The sequence below is a fragment of the Lathamus discolor genome, chromosome 1 (genome assembly GCF_037157495.1).
Source record: "Lathamus discolor isolate bLatDis1 chromosome 1, bLatDis1.hap1, whole genome shotgun sequence".
In the NCBI taxonomy this organism is placed as follows: Eukaryota; Metazoa; Chordata; class Aves; order Psittaciformes; family Psittacidae; genus Lathamus; species Lathamus discolor.
The window spans coordinates 12499215-12523716 of record NC_088884.1 but is presented as its reverse complement, the minus strand read 5'-3'; the positions used below and the strand labels follow the sequence as shown (position 1 = coordinate 12523716).

Here is a 24502-nt window from a genome sequence, read left to right as displayed (position 1 = left end):
CTGCTTCTCCAGTCATAACATTATACCCATTAACTGGAATATACTAAAATTAGACACAACCATATCTACCATTTTCAAAGACCGATGTTTCACTTTGTTTAGGCAATGTAAGGCTGACTCATACGGTAAGCACAGGGACAGAAAAGAGGGAGAGATCTCCATTTTCTCTTGTAAAGCCAACTTCAAATAAGCTCACACAAGATAATTGGTTTGTGTTTAGAACATCGGGTTTGTATTCAACGGATTCAGGTATTTAACAGATTCAAGGTGACAAATGAGGAAGTTTTGATCTGTCTCTGCAAGAAGCTTTGATATCACCAACTGGCAGTTTTATGCAGGAAATGAAGATTCAAAAATCCCCATCCAACATTACAAAAGACTTGCATATTACCTTATTTATAGACCTGTGCATTTCTGCCACTATATCCAACAACTACTGCCCAAGAAGCAGAGAAATCGTTATATATTACTCAAATTGTACTACAAATTGATTAAATAAATTATTTGGGTACTTACTATGTCTTTGAATCTCTCATGCAACTGGTCCTCAGCAAAAATATGAAACTGGAGAGGCTTGATGCTGAAAATAATGGCTGATCTCAACATAGTAACAGTCTCTTCCAGCCTTTCACCACAGGCAACCACTGCCAGATGCATTTTCTCAGAAGGATGTGTCTTCATATAATCGTATCTGATACAAAGATATTTTTTCATTTGCATCATTGGCATCATTTCTAGCACAGACTTAAAGAAAAGCTCTACCGTTTACTGCAGCATGTAATTTTACAAAATATCCTTTATCATATTTAAACCAGCAAAGGATAACTCAAACAGAACATACAAACCACAGCATTACACCTCACATATAGGCTTAACATTTAACCTGAACTATTCTCATATTCACTCCCACCATGTCAGCCTATGAGGGAAAAACAAGGTATGGAAGAGCTGTACACAAACTAAACAAACACTTGCTTTCTTAGTAATTTTGCCTTCCAACACTAGCAAGGAATTCCATCCAAACAGTTAAACGGTTAAAAGAAAGATCACATGATGTTACATCAAAATGTGAAAGACATTCAATCTATTGTATGAGCTCATTTTCTCCTCTTTCCCTGGACTCAATACAGAGATAAGCAAACACGATAAATATAGCAGAATTAAACTCAACAACAAAAGTGAAAAAAAGCCTGACTTTTAAGGAGCTCTGTTAAGAACATTTTTTAATGATGTAGGTGCTTTGTCTGTTTTCTGCCCTTTTGTCAAACCCATGTTTCAGCGCTTCTCCTAAGCGTTGGCAAAATGTAAAAAGCTTTTTCCTCTCCTTCCATCCTGCAGGAGTACAACTTGGGTTAGAAAGATGGGAAACTAACAGCTCAAATGGCCTCATGGGATGTCCTGGTGCTCCCACTGGTTCTCGGAAAGTCCCTTAGGTACCCTGACCACACGCATTGCCCGTGTCCTTGGGGCTAAACCACTGCAAGGTGTGAGGACCGGGAACTTCTCTATTCCTGAAGACAGCTGCTGTCCAACAGTTACAGTAAGAAGTGCCTGGTACGTAGCATACAGGATACATTCAAAAGTTATTTCATTATTTTAATACAACAGGCAAAAATTATGATTGGGTAAATACCAACAGCCTGGTGGCAAACGCAGTGGACATACTAAACCTATACTCGGGAACTCCTGGATTTCATATATTTAATTAGTCAGAAAAACATTCAAAGGTTTTAAACATACGTCAGCCCAAAGCCAATCCTCAAAACAATATCCTGTGCTTGAGCTAATTGCACAGACTATGGGAGGAGGGGGTCTAAGAGAACTCAAGAGTACCTAAAGGTTTAAATTACAAGTTTAAATCCAAGGTATTCAGATGAAAAAAGAAAAATTAAAATGAAGTTAGAAAATACTTCCCCAACCTACTAACAGTGCAGAAGTTCTTGGCAAATATACCAACTATTCTTAAAGCTTGCCAAAAAGAGAGAGACTTCAAACAGAAATTAACAGATGTGATTCTCTAGCAAGTAATCTCCGCCCAATTTTTATGTAACTAAAACATTTAGATGTGTACAAGTCTTCCTTTAAGTTGATAAAAAGATATTATGCAAATATGCCTTTTTTTCTTTAAGGCATGGAATAGCAACACACACTGAGTTCCATGAGGCAAAATATAAGCAGTTATCACTGTAAAACTGTGGAAGTTTAATGCCATAAACAATAGCTGAATTTAAAAAACATAGAGTTCTGGAAGAGTTTAATGCCCTGGAACTAAAAACCTCCAGCATCCCACGGATTTAAGATTAACAAAGTTTTAATTAGAATGTGCAGTCTGTCTTAAGTCAAGGTTTGGGGCTTTATTAAAAATCACAAGGGTGAAAGACCTCACAGGTAAGTTTCAGATCCAAAACAGGACACCTAAATGAAGACGCTGACATATAAGATTGCATCCAAAGTCTCAATAAAGCCAATGGAGATCTAGTCAGCAGGATACAGAGCACAAAAAGCAATTAATCTGATTTCAAAAATAAATACCTAGGGCTTGATTCTATACCGTCATTTAATAAGCTCTAGAACATCCCACCTGACTGACCTCTGGGTGCCAGTCCACAAGGACTGGGTGTCTCAAAGACCATGTATCTACTAGTTCCAAGAAGATGTGTACGATAGCCAAGTGCTTCTCAATTAACACCAGCCATTTATTTCTCAGCAACTTAATGGCTAGTCACCTGCATCATTCTCTATGCTCTTTCAATTTCCATGAATGCTTAAGACCTACTTGACATAGACACCTATACACAGACTTCTGTATTCGGATAATTTAATCCACAGACTGAAACATTTCCTAAGTCTTGCAGGGGGGAAAAAAAAAGAAAAAAAAAAAAGGAAGAATTAGCTCAGGTTAACACAAAAAAAAAAAAAAAAACAAGAAAGTAAAATAGAATCTTGAAATGTAACTAGGCATGCCCATTCAGACCTTTATTCATAACGCTAATTTAAACATTACACCATGTAGTAAGTAGCTAAAGTAAAAAACACAAAGCAAGCTGACTGCGATGAGGGTAGCTGAAACCCAGTAAGCAGTACACTGCTGCAGTCTGAACAAGCTGCAAACAGCAGATTAGCCTCATCACTAATCCACTGAAAAAGGAATTACAATAACTAAGCCCTGCAGTCACGAGAGCTTACAGGGATAGTGCAAGGTCATGTGATAAATAAGGACACAACCTACACAAACTGCATAGCTGAAAGCCAAGTTCCTGAACCACGTGTAACGCATGGCTTTCCATGAATAAGGTACGATGAAAAGTATGCCAAAGCAGCTCTACAACACACTGAGATTCAAAGACTATTACTTGATTATTTCTACAGTGACATCTGTGAATGAAAGAACACTTCAAACCGCACAACAAAAAACAGACTGATCATATTATAATGCTTTTACAGTCATTTTGTTCACACAATCTGTTCTATGAGTTTCTGACTTCATTACTTCAATTTTTTAAATCTGTGCTTAAAAATATCGTTTCGAAAAGGCAAAAGAAGTATTTACAAAAAGCTAGTAACAATGGAACTTCAGCTTGCACAATAGGGGGAACAGCTGGTCCCAAATCCGTATGTCCACAACACAAAGCTTAATCCCTGATGCAGATGAAGCCATTGGAAAGAACAGGCTATCATTCCCTCTGGGGATTATTTAAGAAGGGCATGAGAGGTCTCAGACATATTATGGCAGAAGTTATGAAGCTCCAGAATCAGTTCAAACTTAAATGGGAAGTTTCGGCTAGATCTAAGGAAGAAGTTCTGTACTGTGAGGGTGGTGAGGCACTGGAATGCGTTGGTCAAAGAACTGGTAAATGTTCCATCCTTGGCAGTGTTCAAGGCCAGGCTGAACAGAGCCTTGGGCAACATGGTCCAGTGTGTGGTGTCCCTGCCCATGGCAGGCGGGTTGGAACTAGATGTTCTTAAGGTCCTTTCCAACCCAAACCATTCTATGATTCTATGAATTGTAGCTCTTACTCAAGACTTCATGAAGAGACAACCTTTAGTGATTACAAACTGCACTTGACTTCCCTGCATACTTACCACTGGCAATCTCAGCCTTTTTAATAATCAGGTCTCAGAGCTACTCCTCTCCCTACGTATACATCTCTCTCCACTCCCAGAGGGAAATCATTGGCCCACCTTCATCGAGGGACACTAACTACTCACCTCTTATGATAATCCTCTGCTGCCAGCATCTTTCATCACTTTTTCCTCTGCCTGCTACTAGAAGCAGCATAAAGTTTAAGTTGTCCAGCAGAGTTTATCATCTTGAGCTCTGCAGTCTCACCTTCAATATTAAACATGCCCCATCCACTCGTCTCACTCTCTTCCTCCATATTATGCCTACATGACTTTGGTCCTTCCCCTAATTGCTTTCAGATTTATCCACTCTTAACTATATCCTTCTCTCCTTCTCCTTCCTGAATTTTCCAGCCTCTCTCTTTTTCTGATCTTCCCTCCACTGATCTCTGCTGTAGTTAGTCATGCAACTACCTCAACAGAGGTCTCAACAGAAGACAAGGAAAGGAAAACCTTGTCCATTTACACAGCCCTGGGTCTGGTATAACTAAGATTTTTTACACAAGATTTTTCAGCAACACATTTCTTCCTTTGCCTTTTCTTTTTAGCAGTTCAGTAGCTGAGTTGACCAGGAGCAAAATTAAAAGTATTTTACCATAACTGTAGCTTACCTGACCCTGAGCAAGTTTGGTGTCACGAGTATCACGGCTCCGGTATGAGAGCAATACCATTACTGAACCTCAAAATCAAGGCTCTGAAAGCATTAAGAGACTTTCCTAAAAATCTTCGGAGGCAGCACGGGAAACACAAAAATACAAATGAAGATTTCTTCATGCATATTTCTAAATACTAGTAGCCTGATGTTTTGGTGTGGCAGTACTTAGTGGAGAAGCTGGGAAAAGCAACAACAGAGTGAAATAGAAACTGTATTTTAGTAAGGCTCTTGAACAGGCTAACAAGGAAAACTCGACAGCCCTGATTTCTAAAGAAAAAAATATAAATCTCCAATGAAGTGGGATTCGTTGCTCCTGCAGGCAGAAAACAAACCAACCAACCACAAAAACCCCACACCAAATTCCAGTAATTAAAATGGCAAAGAATGCACCTGCAATCCAATAGAAGTTACTGAGCAGGAACCCATGACAGGATTTGAGCGTTTGGTGACAAATAAGAGAACTTGATGTGTCTGAGGATCCTAATTACACAAGTGGCAGGGCCAGCAGAAATAAATGAAATAAAACACTTGAGAGAGCACACGACACATACTCCCATGAGTTTAGAAAACACATTTCAGATACTCACTTTGACACTGTGAGAGCAAAAACACACACTTTAAAACAGGCTGCTCAGCAGCAGTGGAAGGCCAGGTACAAGCCTTGCCCTTAAGTATTTTGTACAGACCTTCATCCTGCAATGACTAATTCTGCTGTAGGGTTAATAACCTCTGACAGAGGAACACAGCTGGATGTACTCAATGAAGCTGCTACAACAAGACTTTCCAGAACCTGTCTGTCAAAACACTGCCCTATGTACCCCATGACATACTGTATATTAAACTAGCATTTCTAGGTCAATTAAAATTATGAAGTAATAATTTGGTTGTAAGCTTGAGGTGTATTTTGACAGGTTGCTCTCTTCTAGAACTTTCACCGCACCTCAGCTGAACTTCTGGGGGCAGGGGGGAGAGAGAGAGAACTCAGACAGTACTGATGCTAAAATACTCATCAATTCCATTAAAATCTTAGCTCTGTCCTTCAGACTTGGCACAAGGCACCATAGCAGAGGGTCTCCTGTGTAAGTTTAAAGTAGGGCTCTCCTGTTCTTATGCAACACATTGAGAGCACAAGTGAGAGGTACCAAACCCTCAAGAACACCCAAACATACGGAATCCTTTACACAATTCCGTCTAATCTGTGATCATTAAGCCGGTCCCAATCCTAGCCTGCTATATACTGAAGTCACAGCACAACAGCTGCTTCTGCGGGAAGCACAGACTGCCACAAGCCAAGCACCAACCCTTCCAGAGCAGCTGCAGTGTTACAGTATCTAGTGTGACCGGGGTACCAGGTTCAAAGAGCTGTCAGTATGTCCATTTTTCTCCCTGCTTTTAAGCCACATTCAAATACAGTGGCACTGTTGCTATGGAAAGCCACAAAGAAACCACAGTCAGCCTTAATTCTGTGTTAAAAACATTGTGCGTTTTTCCCATCTGTTGATGTACTACTAAGAACACACCTCGGGATCAACAGAGAGCTCCCTGCTCAACTTCCCTGGCAATCAAGCTGTCCTCTCCTGTAGTTCCTTAACATGGCTGGGGAAGCCAAGGAAGGAAAGATTAGCATCCAGGTACTAAGAGCACAAGAGTGGTATGAGTAACTGAAGCAATAAACTGACCTCAGTTGTCCTTTCAAATTTTACTCTGGCCCATTGAGGAGAGGAATTAACCATTTTTAGTACAACTGCATTTGGTTTGAACAGTATAAAAACATTTGTCTTTTTTCTTTGAAAACTGCTGCATCCTAACCTGCACCACTAGTTTTTATATACAGCCACCTCTATATTACATAATGGCAATGCAAGGATTATTTTGTAGCTTACAAAACAAAACAGTTTAAAAATCATTCTACATCAAAACAAGTTTTCTTACACTCGTTCTGACAGAGCAACAACCTTGCTTTTCTTTGATCTTTTCTCCATATGGTCTGTAATACTTACGAGGCATGCAATATTCAGCTGCCTAAACATGGTTGCTTAATAAAGTCTCTCGGTCTTTCCACAACATCATTAAATTTTCCTTGATATTATAACCAAATGGACTAGGCTGCCAGGCTTGGCTGTGTTAAAGTTGTTTACACTTCCGAAAAGAACAAACAGAAGCCTGCCGCAAATGTGTTTTCTTCTTCCGTATGAAAAGCTACCCGCATTATCAGTGCACATATTTCACACATACAAGCTTTTTGACAATTAGCATGGAAGATGCAAATTATATCCATTAGAATATGCAGGAAAATATTTTCCTATAATCAACCTGCATTATTTCAAACACGGCATGCCTTACCTCAGAAAAACAAACGGGAGCTGCGTAAATACAAAAGAAATGGCTTATTTATTGCATCCTTTTTTCTTTTAATGTTTTGTGTCTGATCTAAATCAATTCATCAAACACAAATTGATCATTAAGGAGCCTAACCAAGAAGCCTCTAGTTACCAGCAAAACAAATAGGCAGAGTGAAAAGGCAACAAAGACTACACAAATTAAAATGCAACTGTTAAACCATTTCCACACATGTATTCGAAAGAGGATCAAGGCAACTACAGAAATTATCCAGATCTGAAAGTGATGAAAATTCCAGGTTTTTACTCAACTTCTTAGCTTTCTGCTACTGTACCGAATTAAAAATAGTTCATAATCAGAGCTTAGTTTGTATAAGTATGCTAATGATACACTGCACACGATGTTCAAGTGTCATCTATTCAATTAAACACTCAATTAGAATATTAGGTTTGAAGTTACAACACATTAGTCATTTAAAATTTGACTACAGAAGTCCAAAGCCCTGTCTTCCAATGAGTTAACCAGTTCAGAAGTCCTGCTTCTCAGGACTGTCAAAATTCATCTCAAGATATCAACACAACCTGGACTTCAGTATGCTCAGAAAATGGGGAACTTTTTTTCCCCATAGGTAATGCAAGTTAAAACCCACTTCGAAGCAACATCTAACAACTGAAATCAGGCAGGTCAGACAGCCACAGTAATGACCCCAAGAATGTCTTCTTAATCAGTTTCAGCTGGAAATAAGCAAGCATACCAGCTAAATGACACTCGGCACCTTGAAAGGTGTATTAGAAAAGATATGCATCATCTAAATCATGCAAAACCTGAGCCTCGTGTTATCTTTATCAGCAGTTTTTAAATTCTTGACAAAATCTATACCGTGCGTGTGAAAGTGACCTCATGCTTCCTCTACCAATGCGAAAGCTAACGAATATTCTGTACCAAGAGCACAGCACAAGACATCCTGTCTCAATAATGTTGATAATCAGAATGGCGATAAATGTGGGGGCAGAATAGCTTTGAAAACCTTCCTACGTATAGCACAGACAAGAGATTTTACACTGATACTTAAAGAGACAAGAACCTTATTATCCATTATTAGAATCAGCAGCTGTTCAGAGCTCATCAATTTAAAATGGTGTTGAATTAGCTATAGCAAGAGTCATTCTGAAGCCTATATATACACCTCTCCTAAAAAAAATATACATGACTCACTAGGTGTCCAAAACTTCTATTATACTCATTTGAGTTCTACATATCCATAGAAGATTAGTTGTCACTTCACACTTAATACACTTACAGGCACTCAGAGGAAATGACACGGAAAACTGCATTTCAAAAATGTCTATGCCAAGTTCTTTCTCTCATGGATGAACAAATCCCTGTGGTTCTGATATCCAGGAGAAAAACAAAAAGCCAACTGGACCTTTAAGTCAGAAACAGAGAGAAAACAAGCCAAGTTTTTTCAAAGAGAAGAACTAAAAATGCAAAAGCTGAAGGACTACCTTCCAATGCTTGAAAAACTTACCTGGTGAAGAGGAAGGAGGCATTCTAACACTGAGATAGATTTCATGAATCTGCTATTGGCAAAGAAATTCTGGCTACATGAGCTGCTTCTCCGAACAACCTAAATTTTGTTAGTTTATTGAAAGAGCAAAAATAGAACACCAGAATCTCCATTCACAAACTGATTTATGATCCGGATAAACAGTGTTCTCTTTTTGTGAGGTAAACCGGGCCAAGCAGAAGATTCAAATAAGTGTTAGTGCAGTTCAATGACCTGACTCTGCCACTTCTATTAAAAGCAAACTCATTGGAATTCCCACTATTTTGTTGGCACCTCTACAGGCAGTGGAGTTGGCTATCTTAGGATATCCACCAGATACAGAATTAGGTTTTTCTCATATCCCTACCCCAGTCTCTTCAGACTCCAGCTTCACTCTGCACCTCACTACAACGACTGCACTTAAAAAGAACACAAACGCTTAGCCAACCCAGGGTCAAATTATTTGCAGTAAGACATTATGGTAGAAGTCTCACTCCTTTCTATTTCAAAAGATACCCAACTTGGAATGACAATGTTGCCTGCTCACAGAAAAAGCTTTCAAGAGGCCGTATCTTTATGAAGAATCTTGAAGTGGCCCTACACACACAATCTCCGTAAACAGGAATGCTAGTCTTCATTTCCTGTGGTTCATAAACCTGCAGGGAATTAAGTTCATTCCTTTTCCACCAAAAAATCTGTCTCCAAACTTGAGAGCAAGTAGCACATTCAAAGCATAAGATGATACCAAAGGTCTAAAAAACCCTTCAGCTTCTCAGTGCTCCTAGTACCATGCACATATTTTGAGTCAAACAAAATCATAGCTCATATCCAAAGCTGAAACCGAACTGCAACTACCTTCTGTGTTATTCCAGCACATACAAGGAAATGAGGCTTAGATAGCAGGTTCAGATGCTGAGAAATTGTAACTGCTTGCTGCTATCCAAAGAGGAAGCACTTTCTCCTCCTTTCTGACATCTTCCCAACCTCTTCTACACAAACTCACTGCACCTCTCTGAAACCAACTGAACTTACTAACAGGGCAAGAAATTAAAATGGAGTTTGAAGGAGGCAAGGAGGGCCCCCCTCTGAAGTCAGAGCATCTCACTGATGAAATCAACAAGCACAGTGAGCACAATATATGTGGATTAATTTAATAGTAATATATTGATAATCAAACCCAACCTGAAATGATTAATCTGAATGCCACATCCCCATTACACATTTATGCAGCTTTTTTTGCCTTTCAGTTACAAAATGTATAAACATGAAATTTTGTAAATATTAAGGGTTCACAATGACAACTGTTTCACCCTGAAAGAAACTACACCCATTGAGTAACAATATAATCAATGTCTTCTTCAACAGACTTGTCTTCAGAGCCACATGGGGCATTTTTAACAAGATAATACAAGTTACATGTATTATCTTGTTAAAAATGCCCTATGTGGCTCTGAAGACAAGTTACAGGTTAAGGTATGTACAAAGAAACTGCATGGGGCTTCTCCTGGTTCTAAGTCCTACCTGCCTTAATTCTGGCAGAAAATCCAGAAAGGAAGTTTCGTGTTTAGCCCATTACACTGTATTGTGGAGAGTTCATAGATATCACCACAGTCAGAAGAGAGTGAGACCCTCTCCTCCCTCAGCACTACACAACCGGCTCATATGACCATGGATAAATGAAGCTTACTATCACATCCTGTCCCTCCACTTTGTATGGGCTAAGCTACTATGCCCTCCAACACAACAGCACTAAAGTTTGGTTTACCCCTCTGTGTGCTAAACCTCATAAACTAAACTCCCAAAAGCTAACCTTTAAAGAAAAGAAAAAAAGTTAATATTTTCAGACAGCTAAATCTGCCAAAGGGACAGCCAGGTGAATGCCTATGGATTGACACACTGGCTACCAAGAGCAGCAAGAAAGACTTGGCAGTCCCAAATTACAGGTGCATTTCCTTAACTGACTAAAAGTCAATCTAAGCCATCTCTTTAACTTCCTGGCAACTGATAACCTTAAAAAGCACTGACAGAACACAAGCAGAGAGGAACAGGGAACAGACCTGAAGTCTTTCCCAAAAAACACAGTTTTCAAAAATACACTGTCTTGTGAAACTAAACCTTTTTATTTGCATTGCTTACCTAGAAATATTCAAGACTAAGAAGAGAGAACCGTACCAAAGGACGATCAGTAAAATTTTGAGTATAAGAAAAATTGATTTACAACTTTAGTTACATACTCAAGAGAACCATGAAGATTAGAAAGCATATCTGTCAAGTGGCTTAAGGTTTCTTCCATTTCTTTTCATGCTGCTTCCATAATCTGACAGCCTAAAGCATCTGACCAGCCACATCAAAACATATAAACTTCTTGTTAAAGATATAAGTTTAAGGACACAGTCTATGCTTTAACATAGTGTAACTTAATGCACATTCCAAATGGTTGTTTTGGTGCTTTTCGATGAATTAGCCTCCTCAATATTCTATAAAACCTGTAACTTGAATAAAGAAACTTCAAACTTAACCACAAAGCATATCTGCCAATTTTATTGAAAGTTATATCATGGGTATTACTGCAAGTTTTATATATCAAAAATAATTCATCACTAACTTTTCAGACAATATTCAGATGGACTTTTTAATAATGTTAGCAAGGCTCTATTTAATGAAGCAACATAACTGGAAAAAAACCCCTACTTTTTGTAACAACACTTGAGTCTACAGATCTACAAATATAATAGAACAGCCCAGCTAAAGGCAATCATAATATACACACGTGAAATGCATGTGAAGCAATCAAAGTATTTAGCTTTGCTACCTTGCTAAATAGCCAAAAATGCTCATGAGCTACACCTACCTGCAATCAAATAATGAAGTACTATTGAATAATAGAGCCTACCTAAAAGCAGCTTCCCAAAAGCAGTTCATTCCACAAACATCAGAGGGCAGCATCCAATAGGAATTCCAGAAAGATACAGACAAATTCTTACACCTAACAGGATAAGACAAAAATAACCTATATAAGTGTTACTGATTTTATGGCAAAATTAAAAGGATTATTTTCTAGCGCTAACGTAACTTGAATAGTTAATTACCTGGCAGAAGACTGGCTATGTGACAAAACTTGGGTACTACAAAAGAGAAGCTACTAGGTGCCAACCAGGAGGACTCATTTAAGGAAGACTGGTCCCCATCCTTTAGCCTTTCCTCTCCATGTATTTCCAGAGTGAAAAAAACAAAGGGGCAGGGATTTCTGAAGGTCATTCTACGTTGTTGTCATAGTGTAAATCCATAGGTAATACAGTGAACGGCAACACTTACTGTGGCAAAAGCTCCTTCACCTTTGCAATGCCTTTGTCTACTTCAAGCAGAGGAACAAGCAGATAATTTCTTTTTCAAAGTTACATTGTCTATTTAAACACAATTCCTATTCATCCATGACCTTATTCAGTGCAAACCTGCAAAGCTGATTTTTAACAAAACACATGGCTTTGTAGCACCAACAAATTCCACTGTTTCATAACAAAAGGTTAATGCAATACCAAAATAATCACCACAGCTGGCAATTTTCCTTCTCCATACTAATGACAAGACTAATAATTTATTGACTTGTGCCACACTAAAAAAGCAGGTTTTACTATAGTTCACCACTACATTTTATGCAACAGTAATACAGGAAATATTTTAATAGAGCAACAGAAGTGTGTTTCAGAGGCTCTGCTGAGGAAATCAACATCAAGATTTAAAATCTCAAATGAGCAAGTACAATACTGCAAAGCAAGGCGTATACTCAAGTGACCTCCTCTGCTCCCTCTTCCTGCATGGGTGACATAAATGCCAGTAATATTTATCCTCCTTTGAAACTTGGTATCTGTAAGTGAAAGGGATGTGCAAGAAGAAAACCCCCAAACAGCTTGATGATGAAAAGGTATTTAAGGACTACAGTTCAAAATGCTACTGGAAGTTGGCTTTGCAAATTTGAAATGCATCAGCATCATCTTGGTGGGATGACCTGGTACCTGTAAAGGCCAAAGTGTTCAAATACCAGACTTACTAGAATAACGTACTATCAAAAATGGCAAGCTGTATAATTTCTTTTTTTAACACTTGAGAAAAACGACCTGGTAAACAGCGTTTCACAAAAGCTCATGAAGTGCTACGGTTCTTTGGACCAGTTCTTTGGTATCCTGCGTGTGTTTGCAAGAATTAGTCAAGTCATTCTATCTCATGACTTAAGAATGGTCTCTACAAATAGATATCCAGGTACAAAAAAGGATAATGTAGATTGTGACTGGAATATCTGCAGTCCTCTGAGGAAAGCAAACAGTATAAAACTGCAAGTTTTGTCAGCCAGATTCTTTCTTACATTAATCTTCATGGCTTTTGAAGTTTCTTAAAAACTTCAAGGCACATTAAGACCTTGTGCTTTTCTGAAAAAACATCTTTACAATCTCCAGTGTGAAGCATTTTGAATTAACAGTCCAATTGCTTTTAGGATAAATTAATAGACTCTCTCTCAGAAACAGTTTTCTGGTTTGAAAGATTATTATTATTATTATTATTATTATTATTATTATTATTATTATTATTGGTCGGAGCAATCCCAGGCACAGCTACAGAGTGGGCAAAGAAGAGATTCAGAGCAGCCCTGCAGAGAAGGACTTGGGGGTGCTGGTCGATGAGAAAATGAACATGAGCCGGCTGCAGTGTGCGCTCGCAGCCCAGAAAGCCAACCGTATCCTGGGCTGCATCAAAAGGAGCGTGACCAGCAGGTCGAAGGAGGTGATCCTGCCCCTCTACTCTGCTTTTGTGAGACCTCACCTGGAGCATTGCGTGCAGTTCTGGTGTCCTCAACATAAAAAGGACATGGAACTGCTGGAACAAGTCCAGAGGAGGGCCACGAGGATGATCAGGGGACTGGAGCACCTCCTGTATGAAGACAGGCTGAGGAAGTTGGGGCTGTTCAGCCTGGAGAAGAGAAGGCTGCGTGGGGACCTCATAGCAGCCTTCTAGTATCTGAAGGGGGCCTATAGGGATGCTGGGGAGGGACTCTTCTTCAGGGACTGTAGTGACAGGACAAGGGGTAACGGGTTCAAACTTAAATAGGGGAATCTTAGATTGGATATAAGGAGAAAGTTCTTTCCTGTTAGCGTGGTGAGACACTGGAATCGGTTGCCCAGGGAGGTTGTGAGTGCTCCATCCCTGGTGGTGTTCAAGGCCAGGTTGGATGAAGCCTTGTGTGGGATGGTTTAGTGTGAGGTGTCCCTGTCCATGGCAGGGGGGTTGGAACTAGATGATCTTGAGGTCCTTTCCAACCCTAACTATTCTATGATTCTATTATTATTATTATTATTATTATTATTATTATTATTATTATTATTATTATTATTATTATTATTATAGGTGATTCTTCCAACTGTCAAGAGCTGTGTTTTTCCAGCTGCCTTGAGCTACTATCCAATCCAGACTACCAAGGCAAGAGGCAAGCTTGAATTACTGCCCAAGTCTTTTCTCTGACACATTAGGCCTTTCTGATGTCCCATTTACCACAGTAACAACCTTGCCAGCCTTGGATATGATTCATAAATTTTGTGTTTGAAATAAAAAATGTTACTGGGACACATATATGTAATTTACCTAATGTCAGACTAAGACTTTTTTCCTGCCTTTTTTTCACAGAAGTCTCTCTCAGCTGACCATATGGTACCATATTCCACAAAGCTTTCATGTACAAAGGATTAAGAGGCAGGATTCATTGGACAGCATTTTCTTCTTGTCGTTCACAATAAAATCATTCAAAATGACACTCATGAAGGTTTATTTTTATTTGAAATAAAATTTGAGGAAAGCTTAGACTACAAATAAGTATCACAAGTGTTCTGCAAAGCTAGGGAGATGCACTGTATCTGTTCATCAAATGGGGACAGTCATAGTTACCTAGCAAGGTTACTAGTCAGACAGGAATAGTCACCTTCAGCATCAGGGAGGGATATTTTGCTCTCACCTATTACAGGTTACGTGATTAAAGGCCAGTCTCCACCAACAGAAAGCAGGAAATAATGTCAGGTGAGGGAAACGCAGGCACGTAGAGCACCATGATCCAGCCCCAGTGCAGAAGACCAGTTAGTCCATGCGCCAGCAGAAGGCCCACCAGATGAGAAAACAAGCGAGGCTCTCCAGACCAGCTTACCAGATGCCTACATAGGTGTGAGGCTCACTGTGGGACCAAGGTGAACTGGGGAGGAAAGAGAATTCAAAAACAGAGAGAAGAGGGTCCAGTCACATGTAAACCCATGGCCAGTGAGTACAACTGGCCATGTTGCATGCCTGATAATCAGTCTCCTCATTAAACTCAATTTCAGTTTTCCTGGGTGCTGGTGGGCTCCATTCCACGTGCACGTACATGTGCATGCACAGAGGTGGAAGTGCCAGCGAACAAAAAGATGGTTGCAGATCACAGGGGCCCATGAACATGCAGTGTCAGAAACCGGAGAGACCTGTGTGCACGCAGTGTGTAGGTGTGCATGTTGGTACACATCATCACTAGCACGAATCAAGCCAGACTAGCCAGCAAGTACGAGCAAGAGGCTTGGGAGCCAGGTATCATACAGGTCATAGGGCTGAACCAGACTGCAGCAATCAAGAGGGTCTGAGCTACCTGAATGAGCCTCTCAACCTAACCACAAGAGACAAAGGTCTGAGAGATGGCTACTGGAGGGATCAGAAGGTCTAAGCCAGCCACTAGAGAGGCGCTGAGGGTCAGTTAATGCTAAGGCCATAGGTCTGGACCAGCTATCCGAAAGACCCACCTGCTTGAGGCAGTCCCCTGGCCAACTGCCACAAGGGTTAATGCCAGTAACTGCAAAGATCCACAGTGTACTCATCTGTGCACATTCAAGAGGGTCTGAGTAGCAGAAATCAACTGGGCTGCATGCCCTCATGGGTTTGCATGCTCAAGCCAGCAACAGAAAAGACCAGAGGATCCTGTTCTTGGATAGCCTGAGTGTCTAAGGCCGGTTACTGGAGGGAACCACACTGTATACAGTAATATATTTTTCTTTAAAAGCCTTTCACCCCAATCAGGATTCTTCTGTTGTTTGCGCACTGTCTTCTCTGTGGCCAGCCATGTATGTATGCACTGGGGGCATGTGTGTCCATTGGGAATAAATGCTCAGCTTTGCTACTGGCTGGACTCAGGGACACGGAGCTGCAGCAACCTCACCTTCATCAGACTAATAGGCTGGACAACTCCTAACACCGACTGCCAAAAATATAAATAAATAAAAGGGGTTTAGAATCACTAGTGTAAGACAAGCACTCTCCAAGATCTGTTTGCCAGTTCAAGTTTCTCTCTAATTTAGCTTCAACACCACTGGACAGTAAAAATTTCAGTCTTGCAGACATAGCAAAGGTGACCTGAAAAGAAAAACACTTTTCAGAATTAAGGGACAATTTCGTGTGCAAATTACACAATAATGCACAAGTCACACTGACGAAGACTGAGGCCCTGTGCTCAGGCAAGTCAAGTTTCAATCATAAGGAACCCCCCAAATATCAGTGCTTTCGTTAATTGCACTGGTGGGCTTGCTACTAATGGAGATCACAGTTTCCAAGTATACTTTCCGGTCTGTGTGGCATCTTTTATCCAGCTGTAACTTCACAGTAAATTTAGCACTACGTCCAAAGGGAGGGCTGCAGTCATGACTATTGCCTTCCCGTCAGCACTGCATTAACAACCAAAGTCTAATCAACAGCAAGAAACAACTAACAGACAGACTGGTGTCTCTGCCACAGCACAACGTGCAGAAAACAGGAAGGATGAATTTTTTTCAGTTCCTTCCTGCTCATCATCACAGAAGCGAAAATTTGGGAAGATTGATGCTCAATTCAACTCTCAAATGCACTGAGAATTTCTGAAGAGCTCTTCCTGAACACCTGCAGCAGTATCACGAGTTTCTCATGATGTATTTTGTCAGAGAAGCAATGGCTTTATTAGACAGGAAACAGCAGATGTAATGTTAAATGCCTGATACAGGACAACATTTTAACTGGAAAAATCTTGATAATGTTTCATTAATTTACAACATTTCTATGATAAATAACATTTTCTAGTCAACTTCGCTGCTTGACAAATTCAGACTTTTTTAAATGAAGTTTCAACTTTCAACTCCCCCTTGGAGCACTGTGTGCAGTTCTGGTGTCCCCAGCATAAGAAGGGCATGGAGCTGTTGGAACAAGTCCAGAAGAGGGCCACGAGGATGATCAGGGGACTGGAGCACCTCCCGTATGAAGACAGGCTGAGGAAGTTGGGGCTGTTCAGCCTGGAGAAGAGAAGGCTGCGTGGAGACCTCATAGCAGCCTTCCAGTACCTGAAGGGGGCTTACAAGGACATTGGGGAGGGACCCTTCATTAGGGACTGTAGTGATAGGACAAGGGGTAACGGGTTCAAACTTAAGCAGGGGAAGTTTAGATTGGCTATATGGAAGAAGTTCTTTACTGTTAGGGTGGTGAAGCACTGGAATGGGTTGCCCAGGGAGGTTGTGAATGCTCCATCCCTGGCAATGCTCAAGGCCAGGTTAGACAGAGCCTTGTGTGGGATGGTTTAGTGTGAGGTGTCCCTGCCTATGGCAGGAGGTTGGAACTGGATGATCTTAAAGTCCTTTCCAACCCTAACTATTCTATGATTCTGTGATTCAAACTGTTCAATGTTTCATCCTTTTAAAAGTTTTACTCCTATTTTGAAATGCTTAGACAGTTTCTAGACCAATTTCTTAAGGCACAAGAGTAGCTGAGAAACTGCTGGTGAAACTGCTGGCTAAGCTCTGACAGATGGAAAACAGCTGTGTACAGTGCAAGGGAAGAATGAACTACCTATTACAACCAACCCCCTCTGCTGTCTAAGCTTGTGGCTATACTTCCTACACTTTTCCACACACTATGATCCACTTAACTCTCCCATTGCGAGGACAGTTAGGGAGCAAGAGAGAGATACAGTCAGATATCAGTATCACACACAACAAAACTGCATGGCTGGCTGCATGAAAATGCTAAACTACAGCATAATGGAAAAAACATTTCATTGTAATAGGGTCAAATACATTGACCTCACTGAATTCACGGAACTGACGACAGACTGATTCCTGCTGTACTTCTCAAACTTGTCATCAGGATAGCACTTTCCCTGGACCTGAGTAGAAAGATGAACATTATCTGTCTAAATGAAGTGGTAAAATTGATAAAATCAACTGAAAATTCACTTCTCATAAGCACAACCTGCTAATTAGCTGATCTGAAAGCATGTGGGGAAAGACTTGACAGGATACTCCACTGACAGCAGATTATAGCGCTATTATGTGACATACATGTAGCAAATATGCATTTATTCACTCTTTTTTCCATTTCTTAACAACTGCCTTCTTCACCCATAAATCACAACAGCAAAGGAAAAAAGTGTGACTACATATACTGGCTTTTGACTGACTTTGTATCTTCTGGAAGTAGACACTTCAGTAGTTCCTTTTTTTCAAGTTGAGATCTATTGTTCATTTAGTTATTATATGACAGTTATTATTAGTAATGACTATTCATTACTATTTTTATAACTGGAATGAATAATCAGGAGGACTGATTAACACTAATCTTCCTTCAGAGCTGAAATCCAACCTTAGGATTTAGCTAATAAATTCTTGAAAAGTTTTTCAGCTATTTCTATCAAGTTTCAAGACACAAGCCTTTAGCTTCCTGTCCTCCTGTAACACAGGCTACAGCAGCCTTTGAAACAGCTCCCTCCCAACGTGATTACCCAACAAGCTCCTCTGAATTATGCTGTTTATTGGAGGACCTTGCCTGAACTTGTAATTCTAGTTTCAATACCGTACTTCCTTTCTAATTAAAGATTCTCTACTTAGAAGCAACATCAAACTATTGCAAAATTCTTCCAGGTGTGGTATTCTGAAGCTTTATTCAAAGCTTGCAGTTTTCATGTTTGCATGCTTCTGAAAACTACCAGAAATCTCAGCTTCCCCCTCTCCTATCCCAGGCTGTGACTGAGCTCATTCTGCCCTTATGTCATATATATAACTAGATTATTCAGTGTCCTGGTTTTGAGCAGCAGCAGTCATTTTTCTCCTTCTTAGGAGCTAGTACAGTGCTGTGTTTTGATCTTTTGGCCTTGGAGCAGTGGTGATAACGCCGATGTTTTCAGTTGCTGCTCGAATGTTTGGTCTGGCCAAGGACTTTCTGAGCCTCATGCTCTGCCAGGGAGGAGGGGAGGCCAGGAGGAAGGAGAGACAGGACACCTGACCCAAACTAGCCAAAGAGGTATTCCATACCACAGCACGTCATGCCCAGGATGTAACTTGGAATGGCCCGGAAGGGTTGGGACTGCAGGGTTGGAGGAGGTATCGGTCGGTGCTCGGCTGGGGGGAGTGGGGCGAGTTATTGGTCGGCTGGTGTTGAGGTATTGTATTCTTTCCTCTTGTTATTTCTTTTATCATTATTATTATTGGTGGTAGCAGTAGTGATCTATGTTATACCTTAGTTACTAAACTGTTCTTATCTCAACCCGTGGGAGTTGCATTCTTTTTGATTCTCCTCTCCGTCCCTCCAGAAGCAGGGGGAGGGCAAGAAGGGGGGGGAGTGAGTAAAAGAGGTTTGTGGTTGGGTTTAAACCACGACATTCAGGCAAACAAAACCCTTCTTGGCTAAAAAGAAAAGAAAATCACTGCTGAGTGCATAAATGCCTTCAGATGGCAGTTACAACTGCTTTGCTAAACTGTATTTTAAAGCTATCAGTGAAAATACCTGAAGTAATCTATTACTGAGAGTTACCATTAACACATATGAAATGTTAAACTTCAAGAAGGATTATAAGGTTACCCAAACATAATTTACTCTAAAAGGTTATGAACTCTTTAGGATATTATACGATCACAGGATGGTCAGAGGTGGTTATCATGCTCAGACTCCACTAAAGAAACAGCTGAAGTATAAAAGCTGAAAACCCCCAATACGTTCACAAAGATGTGGGTATCAATAACACAGGTGAGTGTAACATGATTTCATGCTTGAGAATAACTGAAGTATGGATCTAAAGAAATATTCAGTGAGGCATTTCTTAACCGCCACAGGACAGAGTTTTTCCCTAAACACAATTTTTAGGAAGTGTTTGAAGGGACTGACTCACACCCGAATTTTGCATAAACAGCATATAAAACTTCAGTAATTTACAACAGGATGATGTTCATCCCGAGCCTCCAGTTTGACAGAAGTCTACAGATAAGGAATTCCCACACAGGTGTCAACAGACTGATTTTACAAGAAGATAGGCTCTCATGAAGATGTATGCACAGTATTTATTTGTGGCACTCAGGACCTTTGGAAAATAAACTCCTCTGTTTGTGAAGCTTTTCCACATTGAAACACAGGGCAGATTTATATCTCATCTCACCTCATTGCAGCAAGTGAGAATCTTCTTGTACCTTGATGGGGTTCTTGCCTACCAGTTCCTTTGACTTACAAACTACACTTCATATGAATACTAGAATAGTACAGCTTTTAAAATAGGCTTGGTTCTTCTTTTGCTAACCAGGAGCATGATGCACCTGAAAGTAATTTCAATGTTTACAAAACCAAATTCTTTAGATTGTCTTTTACCCAACAAAAGGTGGGTTTTTTCACATAAATTGCATATTTTCTTTAGAAAAACAAATATCATACATAGGATTTTTTCCAAACATTTTTATTTAAAACTGATTTACGAGGGCAGTGAGGCACTGGTGAGAAGCTGTGGCTGCCCCATCCCTGGCAGTATTCAAGTGATATAAGGAAAGTAAGTGCCTGGAAAACATAGGGTTAAGATACTTTTAACTTAACTTAGGTCTAAGATAGAGAACAATGTTTGTGTTGTAAGTCTGTGGTGTGATAACAGAATTTAGTAGTCTTACTAACAAGAGTGAATTATTTCTTTACATCCTTCTAATGAGTGAATTTTTTCTTACCATCCTTCTAATGAGTTAATTATTTCTTTCCATCCTTCTAATGAGTGAATTATTTCTTACCATCCTTCTAATTATCAGTTTGGAGACAGTGATTCCTGAACATCTGCTAGCTTAGGATACTCCTTGTCTGCCCATCCTGTTCTGCTTGCAATAAATTTTGTACGAAGGTCACACTGTTCTAAATCTTTGCCAGCTATCAGAAACTTACAGATATGGCTGGTTTCTGCTAGTTTTGTGATTACTGGGGCATCCAACTGTGCCAAAGGTGAAAAGCGCACCATGAGCAAGACTGCTTACTTCATCTTGAAGACCCATGCCCCCATGAGGAAGACTACTTACTTCATCTTGAAGACCCCTGCCCACGACCATCGGAGGGCAGTGCGCAAGCGCCAAAAGGGACAAATTTACGATAATGAGTACCTAAACTAAACTGTAATATCCCCGACGCTCTCTCAGGAACCTAATTAATATGCATGTTTGTGTGTAATAAATATCTGCTTGCTTAACCCCTCGGTGTGCAAGTTAGGAGGAATGATCCCCCTTGCACCCGGGCCCATAATAGACATACCTGCTTTAAAACTCTCTCTGAGCTGTAGAGTCTGATTCCACGCTCCACAAGGCCAGGCTGGACAGGGATTGGAGCAACCTGCTGTAATGGAAGCTGTCCCTGCTCATGGCAGGGGGGGGTGGAACCGGATGAGGTTTAACGTCCCTTCCAACCCAAACCATTCTATGATTCGATGATTATTAAACCAATGAAATCTCACATAAAACTGTTAAAGTTAACTGAAGTTAATTCCAGTTATCATGTTTTTAGGACTAGCAGATTTCAGCTTCTCACAGTAAGTTTTTAATCATAATCTGGACATGAGAAGCAAGCATCCTCACATTTTTTCAGGCCATAATCTGAACTAAAACAAAAGCATGGAGAGAAAAACCCCCAGCATTCTCTGAAGTAGTTAGACCAGTCAAAAGCTGGGTTTCACATTTCAGCCGACTCCACCCCTAGCAACTCAGAATGCTGTTTCATGGTATTTTATGATGATTAAGTCAGGGCTCTGTCATCCTGCCATCCTCCATAACTCCTCTGCAGCAGCAACAACACTTTCATAATTACATGATGAGCCTGTTCAGAGTGCTGAGCTGGCCAAACCCTAGGCAGTTTTCAGGCAGGTCAGCATGCTGATCAACACTTGTTGTGACCAAAGGCGTACAGGCTGTGTAAGGAATGCAGGGTGCCAGAGCATGTCCAGCATTGGGAAGGAGGGACAGTCACCAAACTAACACAGCTTTAAATTGCTAGAGGTAGGCTGGCCCAGAAAGGCCTGGTCCTAATTTCTCCTCTAGCTTTAGCAACACATTTCTTGTCACTCCTCCTTTCCCGGCACTAGCATTCTGGTAGCCACAGGTGAACAGGATCATGAAGACATAAATCTAAAGGAAAACGAGTACTTTTCCATTCTATAATCGCACTTGCTGCTTGACCACATGAAAGTTTCTGCGGACAGGAAGAGCAGGAAACAGAAACACGCAGCTACGCACAGCCTGAGCTGCTCACATTTACACCACTTTAACTGCAGAACTGAACTCACAACTCCCTGTGAGAAGACTGAAGTATCCCACAGCAAGTATTTTTGTTTAAAGTTGTATGTGATGACCATGAAGACACCGAGCTCCGGAACCGAGCAACAGCCTGAAAGTTTCTCGGCCTGGAAGAAGAAAACCCACCCCCCGTTCCAACAGGGCAGCAGCCTGACTTCAGCACGGGACCCGCAGGCCCCTCCGCAAGCAGCGGGACACTCTCCCCGCTCTCGATGCCGCCGTCCCCGCAGCGGCGCAACCCCCCCCCCCCCCGGCCTGCGCCCACCGGCTAGCCCCTAACTCCGCTTTCGAAGTTTACTCTGCTTGGGTTGAAGGCTTTTTCGCCCTCAGTCCCGCGGCACCCCGAGGCACACACCGGCACCCCCTCGCCCCCTCCCAAAGGGCTTCCTCGGCCCCGCGCCGCGTCCTCCCTCGCCGGCGTCCGGACGCAGCCGGACGGCGCCGAGCAGCCGGGGGCGCCCGCGGTGGGCGAGGGCGGGCTCCGAGCCCCGCTCCGCCCGGGGGAAGGAGGGAGGGAGGGAGGAAGGAGGCCAGCGCGCTCCCGCGTCTCCCCGGCCCTCCCCGCAGGAATGCGGGGCAACCACGGCCCGCCCGCGCCGCAGCGCGGCCCCCACTCCTCATTACCTGCTGGCCTCCGCCTCGCCTCGGCCGGCGCCTGCCTGCCGCCGAGCGCCGTCCGCGGCGGGGTCTCGGGCCTGCCGCTCCGGGCCGGCGCCGGGCTCCTGCTCCAGGGAGAGGGCCAGCTGGCTGAAGCCGTACAGCAGCGAGCAGACGCCGCAGCCCAGGCAGAGCAGCGCCACCCGCGCGAACCGCCGCATCCTCCCGCGCCGGCCCCGGCGCCAGGCGGCAGCCGGGGCTCCACCGGCAGCGAGAGCCCCAACGGCCGCGGCGGCGGAGCCAGCCCCGGTGTGCGAGGGGCGGGGATGAGCGGGGCGAGGCGGAGCGGAGCTGCCGGGGCGGAGCGAGGCCCGAGGGCCCGCAGGGAGCCAGGTGCGGCCGGCGGGGCGCTGTGGCGGCTGCAAGTGACTGTTGCCTTGCCCCAAAAGGGGATAAAGCCGAACGTGCCCTTTTACCGGTGCCTGCACCCAGAGGAACGCCGCTGCACTGCTTCCTCCAGGAGGAGCCGGCTGCGCCCGGTGCCCCGGGGTGGGCCATGGGGAGCTGCGGGCCTCAGCCGAAGCCCCTGTGTTCAGCCTCGTCTCGCCAGCTGTTCAGGTCGTCTGGGAGCGTGCTCCTGGGAGTCACAGAATCAGCTAGGTTGGAAAAGACCTTTAAGATCAAGTCCAACCATTACCCCAGGACTGGCAAGACCACCACTAAACCATGTCACTGAGGGCCTCACCTACACCGTTTGTGAACACTTTCAGGAACAGTGATTCCACCGTTTCTCCGGGAAGCCCATTCTGACCCCTGATCGCCACCTCAGTGGAGAAGTTTTTCCTAATATCCAGTCCAAACCTCCCCTGGCACAGTTTGAGGCTGTTACCTCTTGTCCTATTGCTCGCTGAGAGACCTGTCCCAAGTGGAGGCAGAGACCACTGTTTACAAGCTGGAAGCCCACAGGCTCAGTGCATGGGGTAGCTTGCCTTGTCCTGGTTAAGGGCAAAAGTGAGGCTCAGACCCCCAAACTGACACTTTTATTTTCCCCACTCACTATTTCTGTTGCAATACCTTTGACTTTCCCATGTAAAAGCTTCACTGCCTCTTCGCAAGGGCGTTCCCTCACATTCCTTAGGCAGCTGGGGTTACACAAGTGTCCATCCTCCTTGCAGAGGCACAATCCGAGCATGCACATCTTTCTGGACTACAGCCCCTTCCCTCCTCCACCCTTGGCACACAGGCAGAGCACCCCAGCCAGGGGAGCTGCTGGACACTGGGCCGGGTGGATGCTAGGCTGGAGAAGATTAGTGACCTCGGCTCACTAAGTCATGCTTCTGGACAACAGGAAGTAGGTCTGGGAACTGGACTGAGGAGAAAAAATGATGGGAGTGCTGAGACCTCATAGCAGCCTTCCAGTACCTGAAGGGGGCCTATAGGGATGCTGGGGAGGGACTCTTCGTCAGGGACTGTAGTGACAGGACAAGGGGTAACGGGTTAAAACTTAAACAGGGGAAGTTTAAATTGGATATAAGGAGGAAATTCTTTCCTGTGAGGGTGGTGAGGCACTGGAATGGGTTGCCCAGGGAGGTTGTGAGTGCTCCAGCCCTGGCAGTATTCAAGGGCAGGATGGACAGAGCCTTGGGT

At 42.6% G+C, this 24502-nt stretch overlaps 1 protein-coding gene across 2 annotated transcripts in view; it reads right to left on the bottom strand.

Moving 5' to 3' along the window:
• The window catches only part of GXYLT1 (glucoside xylosyltransferase 1), a 36325-nt gene extending 13171 nt beyond the window's left edge, over positions 1-23154 (bottom strand). The window contains exons 1-3 of one of the 2 annotated variants that reach the window (XM_065692758.1): positions 22883-23154; positions 11557-11649; positions 517-691 (exon numbers count right to left, since the gene is read on the bottom strand). In XM_065692758.1, coding sequence (XP_065548830.1) covers positions 517-691; positions 11557-11649; positions 22883-23076 — 462 coding nt within the window. In that variant the 5' untranslated portion in view covers positions 23077-23154. The remainder of the gene's footprint in view (positions 1-516; positions 692-11556; positions 11650-22882) is intronic. The other variant, XM_065692838.1, reaches the window with a different exon arrangement.
• Positions 23155-24502: the final 1348 nt, after the last annotated feature.